Source organism: Athene cunicularia (genome assembly GCF_003259725.1).
Source record: "Athene cunicularia isolate RWA chromosome 14 unlocalized genomic scaffold, athCun1 chr14_part1, whole genome shotgun sequence".
Classification (NCBI taxonomy): Eukaryota; Metazoa; Chordata; class Aves; order Strigiformes; family Strigidae; genus Athene; species Athene cunicularia.
In genome coordinates, this window is record NW_020799118.1 from 60,241 (window position 1) to 68,300 (window position 8,060).

The following is an 8,060-nucleotide window of genomic DNA, read 5'->3' on the forward strand; positions in this document are numbered from 1 at the left end:
GAGCGGGGGGTGCGCGGGGACAAAGCCTGGGGCTGGCGGGTGCTCAGCTCCTGGGGGACACCCGGCACTGACCTGGGGGACCCCCCCAACCCCCGTCCTGGGATAAGTTTGGGGCCCCCCCGTGATCCTGGGGAAGTCCTGTCAGCACCCCAAGACCCCAGGGAGCCCTGTGACCCAGAGAGCTGAGACAGTCCTGGGGTTCCCCGGCACCCCGATAGTCCAGGAGGTCCCTGAGAGCCCCGGGACAGTGACCCTGGGGAGCGGCTCAAAGCCGCGGGGGCACCCCGGTCCCGCGGGGAGTGCCCTGGGGAAACGGGGGGTGCTGGCACCGGGCCGCTGCCACGGCGGGCAGGAGCCTCCTCGGATTGCTTCTCAGTGCCGCGGAGGCGCGGTAACACGGCAGCCTGAGCTCAGTTTAACCTGAAATCCCGAACATTCATGGGCCTCAGTCAACCGGGCAGCCCACCATACCCCGGCTCAGCGCAGAAATTCGGGGGGATGCTCAGCCCTTCCACCTGCGCCTGGCTGTACACTCGGTCCCACAAAGTCCAGCTGCCTTCTCAGCCCTCGGCTGTCTGCCCCGCTCAGCGGAGCCACAGGGGATGTGGCTGTCACAGGAACGGGCAACTCGGTCGCTGATTTTGACTTCAAAAGAGCCAAGGATCTTCCCCCGTACACACCTTTTCCTTGGGACGCCCGCCGATGCCTTTGTGTTCTCCACAGCCCGGGCACGGCTTCCGAGTCCTTGCTCAGGCCAAAATCCCAGCGCTCGCTTGCAGGTCGCCCTGACTGAGGACTCCGGACCTACTTCCAGTCAACCCCAAGCTCCCTGAAGATGGACTTTCTACTTCAGAAGCTCAAAATCTTTTCTGCTTCCTCTCACAGACCCGATGACATTTCTAATAAGTTTCTTTGGTGTGGGAAGGAAATCCCCAAGGGAAGAGACGGTCATTTTCTAGGGGCTCTGACATCACCAAAAGCCCCGTCAGATCGATAGCCAGCAATGTCCTCATCTCATTCATGAGAAGACTTCCCTGAAGTCAGCCCGCGAGCTAGAGCACCTAAAGCACGGGATGGGAAGGGACTATTCTAACTCCCAGCTAGATTTGTTCACTGCCTGTTCGTTTCCACGTGCCCCTGTGTAACATGTTCAGAGCTCTCCTTCCGGAACGTGTCCTGCCTAACAACAGCATCAGCTTCCTCACCATCGTTTTGCTGGGCATGAGGGTATCATCCCCTTTCTGCTATGTTGATCCTTGATGCCATGCAAGCATCCTGTAATATCCTGGTCCTCCTCTATTGTGACAGTACCCACATCTTTTTTTTTTTTTTTTTTTTTTTTTTTTTTTTCAAGGCCAGATTCCATCAGTAGTTTCCCTCCAGTCTGATAATTCCCTTTCAACACTCCTGTTATCTTCTCCCTATATTCTTGAGTTCCATCCTACAAATCTTCCACTAATTGATAATTTCTCCAGTTTAAATCACACGGTCCCAGCACCACATGATGCTGCTGTAACACGGCTCATGACTTACGACAAAGCTTATGACTGAGCTTTGAGATCTTGACCCACAACTTGATGGATTTGACTGCCCTCACTTGACTCACGCATATCGCAAACATCAATCAAAGCCTTCTTTAACGGCTAGTCCTCTCCATTTATCGTAATCTGCTTATTCCCAACAGCCTTCTGATATTAGGAAATCACATTCCAGCTAGATATTAAACTCTTTTCCTCTTGTTTTGTTGGTTTTTTTTTCCCGATTCTTTGGGATATAAAGCAATTTTACAATGTTTTCCCCAAGGAATGGCAAGCCTCTTCCGCATGAGCTTTGAGTTCTCCCGGTTCATTGTGCTGTTGCTCAAAAATTTTTCTTCTGAAAGAAGAACAAACAAAGTCTTCTATTCTCATTCTACGTTGATTTAGCCTTCAGCTCCACTTTAAAGGTAGTAGCTTGTCATCAATCAGTCCTTATGAATGACTTCCCTGCAATGTTGTCTCTACTTATTTTCCTCTTAAAGGACAACAAATGTGATTCAAAGTCAAAGATCTGAGAGTTCTGAGCATAAATCAAACTCATCTAACGTAATGCAGAATCAGATCCCCAACACGTTACAATACCTGTTTTCTCACAGCTCGGGCCCCTTGGGCTTGCTCCTGTTCCCCGAGAAAAGCATTCCAGTGTTCACTGGCAGTTTGGGGTGGTGGATGCTGTAGGACATGTCACCTCCAGACTGCCAGCTGCTCCAAGCGCGAGGACACTCAAATGTTGTCGTTGGCTTAGCAGCTTTGTGGGTTGCTCCTTTCCCTTTCGGCTAAGCAGCCTCGCAGTCTGAGAGGAAGGGGTGAGTTTGAATTAGGGAGGATCTCCCTCTGGCTGCAGAGCTGGAGCTGGAGCTGAAGCTCCCTCCTCTTCCACAGGCCGCGCCGCAGGTGGACTGGAGCAGATGACCGTGACCTGCAGCCAGGCAGAAGATCCAGCTGCAGTGGTATCTGCCTCCTCTTGCGGTGGCAACAAAAATTGCAAGGTTTAGAAAAGTGGTGAGCTTCTGTGGATGCTGAAATCTGAGGAAGCGTGGTTATGCTCAGGCCAGGGCTTCTGTCTGGCTTAGTGACACGCCTGGCTCTGAGTAAGGCGCAGGCGCCTGTGTAATGGTTAGGGCTCACCACACCTGCTTCTTGCTCTTTGGCCCATGAGCCCTCAAGCGCAGCCCCTCCCCAGAAAGTCAGACACAGATGGAAGACCCTGGTCCGGAAAGTGGATTTCCTACAGTGTTTTAAACTGGCCCAAGAAGAAGTCTGGACTATGCACTGAAAATATCCCTGTTTGAAGCTACGATCCAGAAAAGTAAATAACGGTGACCTGTCCAAACGGAATCTATGGAGCTTTAACAATGCTGACCCATGAATTTTGATAAATATACTTCTACTATTAATAAAGGCACTCAGCTGCCCAACCATTGCAGGAGGTATCAAACCTTTCTGGTTGAGCAGCTGCAATGCACATTTTGCTGTATTGCTTTCCATAAATCCCTAGCTGGGACCTTCTTGGCCATGTGCAAATGTCTCTGGAGAACACAGAGCTGGCACAGTCTGCTCCCGTATCTCTGTCTGGGCCTGGTACAAGGAGTAAAAAAGCAGTGCTGGCTGGAAATCCCTATGTTTTTAACCAGAGGATTCTGTTGTGAGCATCTGCAAGGATGGGGGATTTGCGCTGCTTCGTGCCTTTTCAGTCACGAGGGCTCACAGAGCAAGACCTGAGTTTTTCACAGGTCAGCTTTGAGGTGGATCAGCAAAAAAGGTTTTCTAAGATGTTGCTTGCAATGTTGAACTTCTCGTGATGGCAAAGGGGAGCTGACAGGGGGTTAAGTTTTGTGAATACTTGTTTTTATCAGCCCTGTCCTGTCTGGAGGGGTTTGTGCAGCTGTGCTTGATGTGGCTGCTCCGCTGGGAACAGTTTCTGCTTTTAGGAAAAGAAGGAGAAAATGTATTTGAAGTCCTTCATCAAAATGGGCATTTTAGTGAAGGCAGAGTCTGTTTTCTGTCTTCTATGACTGCTCTTCATTTTTCCACTGGCAAAACAACCAGTGGAGAAGGTGGAAGGATCCTAAAAACTGTGGATTAAAATGTATTTCAATATCCCTGTATTTTCAGGCTGCTTGACTGGAAAAAATCCCCTTTAGCTCAGTGACTGATTGGAGCCGTCTCCAAACAGACAGTATCTTTGGAAAGTGATGGAGGGTGATGGGGTCACAGAAACGAGGCAATAGGGTCTCTTACGGTTAGCAGGGTAAAAGGAGGAAACTAAAGAACTTGAAATCAGTTAACTTCAAAGCACAAAAAAAGAGTGGGACTTTTAATTGAAGAGAGAGGTGCAAATAACCATGGCCATTGCCAAGAATGAATAATTTCAGATGAGTCTGTTTTCCTTCTGTGACAGATTCCAGTCCTTGGTTCAACATTATTATTCACTGTCCTTTCGTCAATAACTTATGAGCTGTAATGGAGAAGGTGCTTATTAAATTCTCAGATGTTTCTGGGCTACAGAGGCTGTGAGCACCCGGGGTTAAAATTCAAACATCTAGACAAATCAGAGATCAGTTCAGTACGGAAAACAGGGATTTAGGAAAGAGTAACTGTCCGAATACATGGCAAACAAACTGCTTACGCAGCGGCTTTTCAACATAAGAACTATAGGTTGCACCAATCATGAGTTACTCTATTGGCATATTGAGTGCCAGTATGGGATGTATAAACAGAAGAACAGTTTGTAAAATGTGTGACATTCCCCTTCCTCTTTCCAGCAAGAGCATCTCTCAGCCGGGGTCCCAAGATCAGCTTCCAGTAAGAAATGAATTCTGTATCTTCCCACTGCTTCTCTGCAATGGGAGATTGCTGGTAAACTCCCCTAGGATGCTTGGCGTACCCCAGAAGTATGTACTTCTGTCTCCATGTCCAGGACACTCCCTCTAGGGCCATCACTATTTATTATGCTAGCCAAGCTACGCGGACAACGCTGTTTGCAACCCCTCAAGAGACCGGTAAAAGTGTTGTGATCAGGTAAGTCATAACTCTCAAGCTTGTTTCCTAATGTCACTTCAGCTCCTCTTCCAATAAAAACAAGTTTGGAGATGCCGTTTGCCTTGGTGACTATCAGAGAACACAACACTGTGTTGTTCTGTGAGTATCTTTGAACCACAGATGCTTTGTCCATCAAGGATAAATGTTGACAAGAGGCGAGAAAGGCCTCCAGGTAGTGAAGACATCAGAACAGGCTTTTGTCTCACCTGAAGATGTTCATCTTCCTTCTTCCACTGAAACTGCCGACTGGGACTCTGCCCCCTGAGCACCGCCATGGCCTGCACCAGAGGGCTTTGTCCCCAAAGTCCACCTCCCTCATGTCACCTTGTGCTTTGGGCTGCCGCTGCCCTGGCAGTGCAGAGATTGCTGCCGCCTCTCTCCTCAGCACCGGAGCTGCAACAATCCGAGCTGCAAACCAACGCAGGGCAGCAGTGGGGGGGGTGTTCGACCTGCTCCACTCCAACCACCCTGCCCGGCGGCCGGTGCAGCTGGGCAGGAACACTGCCTCCGGCTGTGGGAAGCTGCTGCCAGCGTGTCTGGCCCATGGGGCAGGCTGTGCCCTGGGGCACACGAAGCCACGGCCACCAAGGGATGCCCAGTGGAATGAGCCTGGGGCTCACATGCTGTGAGCCAGGAGCCACGGGGTGCCTGACTGACTGCTGGGGCACCCAGCACTGGAAATGGGCTGCTGGGGAGGGTTCCTGCACCTCTCCGAGCTGGCCCCCGTGTCCCCGCTGTGCTCAGGACCTGGGGCTGGCTGGCAGCCCATCCCTGCTCCTCCAGCTCAGCCCTGCAGGCAGGCCCAAGGCTTGGCCCTCTGCACCCTCTGCCTGGCCCCGATAAAGCACCGCGGCTGGAGGTCCCCATCTGGTGGCAGCGGGGACATATGACTGGGACAAAACTCATCCCGGCTCTTTGGAGCTCAGCAGTTCTTTGGCCAGACAGAGCCCTGGGAAAGCGCTGCGGAGCCAGGACACTGCCCAGGGCCACACGCAGGGTCCTGCCTGAGGACACCGCGCGGCATGGGAGCAGCTGGAAGAGAAAGCCTGGCAGAGGCGGTGGGGACAACTGCCAACCCCGTCCCCTCCACGCACACACGTACCGTCCCCTGCGTTGCTGTCACACCTTGTCTCATGTGCACACCGCGCTCAGGACCACAAGGGTCCTTCGGGCTGGGTTTGGAGGAACCCAAGTCTGTGCAGAATTTGAGGCTGGCTCTTCCCAGGGCTTTACACACTAGCCCACACTGCCTCGCACGCCTGTGTGCCATGACCCCCCCTTACATCCCTGCTCTCCCTGAGCTCCGCGGGGAGCAGAGGCTCTCGGCAGAGCAGACTGTGCCCTCTGGGTGATGTCAGCTGGAAGGGTGCACCCTGCCCCAACACCCTGCTCCATGCAAAGGTAGATCAGGACGGCCAGTGATGCCCTGACCAGCTTTCTCTTCCTCTCCTCACCGTGCCCAGGTGTGGTGGGCATGTGGGGTCGTGATGCCTGTGGTGCTCTGCAGGAGAAACCCCGGGGGCTAGAGAGCCTCCCTCTTTCTCTCTCTCTTCCGAGTCATTTGGGGTCTCTCCTGCCTCTGGTGCATTCACCGATGATGACTGGAGGCCATGGGGCTAGGGCAAACGTCCACCCTCGCAAGCGTCAGGGAGCAAAGGGGCCCATGGCAAGCTTGGCTTAGCTCCATGCTGTGGCTGCGCCACCCCTCAGGGCTTTTCTCGAATCTTCACCCCGAGCAGCTCCCAGCCCTGGCAGGGACCAGGAAGCCTTACTCAGCACCTGGCAGGTTGTAGCCCCTTGGGACTATCTGTTGCCCCATCTCCCACCACACCCACAGCTGGAGGAGAGCCCACACTCTCCTTTATCAGCCACCTGCCCTGTCGTGTGTGTGTGTGTGTCCCTGTCCCCCCCCGCTGGCTGCCCAGCTGTGGGCCGCGATAAGGGCCAGGGCTGTGCAGACACCAGCACTGCAGCACCCAGCACCACTTTCCTGCCTCTGCTCATGTTCCTGCCCTGACACCCCCTACCCCGCTGCGGTGCAGGGCCCGAAGAGCAGGATCTGGGGCTGAGCTCTGTCTGCTGCCCTTGCAGTCCCTCATGCTTGCTGTCTCCCCGAGCCTGCCAGCCCCCCAGGACCCCTCCAAAGTGACTCCCCAGCAATGCAGCGTTAGGTGGAAACAGAAGCCCTACAATGCCACACAGCCCTGCGTGCTGGGGATGCACCGAAAGATGCCCATGCACTTGGGAGTCCTCAGGGTGCCCTCACTGTGCCACCACGCAGGGTCTCACAGGCACCAGGAGCCCCTGTACCCCACTGCCTCCCACAAGAAATACCAGAAGCAGATGATCTCCAACAATTTGGCCTGAACAGGGGCAGGGAGTGCACAGGGCTAGTGGGGCAGGAGGGGATCCCGGCACAGGCTGGGGCTGCAGGGAGCCCCAAGGGCCAGACTCTGGCCACTCTCTGTGATTCTTCCCCCTCCACTGGTGCCTGGAAACACTCTGCTCACCCCCAGAGCCCCACGGCTGGTGGAGCAGCATCTGCCTGCCAGGCACTGCCGCCCAGATGCTGCTTCCTCTCAGAGACAGCAAAACCAGAGCCCCTCTCCTCCACCTGCCCACCTGGCACCGGGAGTCCCCCGAGCACATCCCTCCCACTCCCTCCCCGCAGACAGCAGTCAGAGCAGGACACCAGGGCTGGAGCACAAATGTCAAAGATTTTATTTCAGATCATTTGTCTGCTTGCTGTCGGAAGGCTGGCAGTGTGTTGGGTCCAGCTCTAGCCACGGTCCCGTCTTAACGGTACTTGGCAGTCAGCACATTGCCCACGGCACACAGGAACTTGTCCAGGGAAGCGTGGACCTCCGGGGTCAGGGCAGCGGGGTGGTGGATGGCCATCACCACCAGGAAGCAATGGCCCAGCAGCTGAAAGGCAAAAGGAGATGGTGAGCAAGGGGGTGAGCTGAGGGGGTGGCCGGGGGGGTGCAGGAGGGCAGCGGGGCTGGTCACCGCTTCCCAGACGCTCACTTTGAAGTTGACGGGATCCACGCGGAGCTTTTGGGCGTGGAGGTCACTGAGCTTGGAGAGGGCGCCCGCGATGTCATCGATGTGGTTGACAGCCTCAACCAGTGCAGCCGCCACCTTCTTGCCGTGCGCCTTGATCTGAGCGGAGCCGTGGCTCAGGTCGAAGTGGGGGAAGTAGGTCTTGGTCTGGGGGTAGGTGGCAAACATCCTGGGGGACAGAGGGGGCCAGGGCCAGGTGAGCCAGGGACACGGAGGACAGGGAGAGGATGGGGGCAGATGGAGGGAAGCGGGGACAGACAGACAGACAGACAGGAGAGGGGATGACGGCAGGGAGGCACACATACCTCTCCAGGGTCTCAGCGCCATACTCTTCGGCATGGCCGCCGATCTTGGCGAAGACGCCCTTGACGTTGGTCTTGTCGTTGGCAGACAGCACCATGGTGTCACCTCCGCGTT

At 54.7% G+C, this 8,060-nt stretch overlaps 2 protein-coding genes across 2 annotated transcripts in view; both read right to left on the reverse strand.

Annotated features, from left to right (window-relative positions):
• Nucleotides 1–4,855, reverse strand: part of TMEM8A (transmembrane protein 8A) — a 21,499-nt gene extending 16,644 nt beyond the window's left edge. Inside the window, exon 1 of the mRNA XM_026859130.1 lies at nucleotides 4,787–4,855. Within this exon, the coding sequence (XP_026714931.1) occupies nucleotides 4,787–4,855 (69 nt within the window). The remainder of the gene's footprint in view (nucleotides 1–4,786) is intronic.
• Nucleotides 4,856–7,278: 2,423 nt separating this feature from the next.
• LOC113485608 (hemoglobin subunit alpha-A) lies at nucleotides 7,279–8,060 on the reverse strand. The gene is made up of 3 exons (XM_026858877.1): nucleotides 7,949–8,060; nucleotides 7,608–7,812; nucleotides 7,279–7,505 (listed from the first exon to the last, which is right to left on the reverse strand). Exons 1-3 carry the CDS (start codon nucleotides 8,041–8,043, stop codon nucleotides 7,377–7,379), a joined length of 429 nt encoding a protein of 142 aa, XP_026714678.1. The 5' UTR covers nucleotides 8,044–8,060; the 3' UTR covers nucleotides 7,279–7,376.

Excerpts from the sequence above, each read along its gene's own strand:
- LOC113485608 (XM_026858877.1), bottom strand. The coding sequence starts at position 8,043 with ATGGTGCTGTCTGCCAACGACAAGACCAACGTCAAGGGCGTCTTCGCC. Across the intron at positions 7,813-7,948 it reads GGCGCTGAGACCCTGGAGAG|GATGTTTGCCACCTACCCCC; the intron begins GTATGTGTGCCT and ends TCTGTCCCCCAG. Across the intron at positions 7,506-7,607 it reads TGGATCCCGTCAACTTCAAA|CTGCTGGGCCATTGCTTCCT; the intron begins GTGAGCGTCTGG and ends TTTGCCTTTCAG.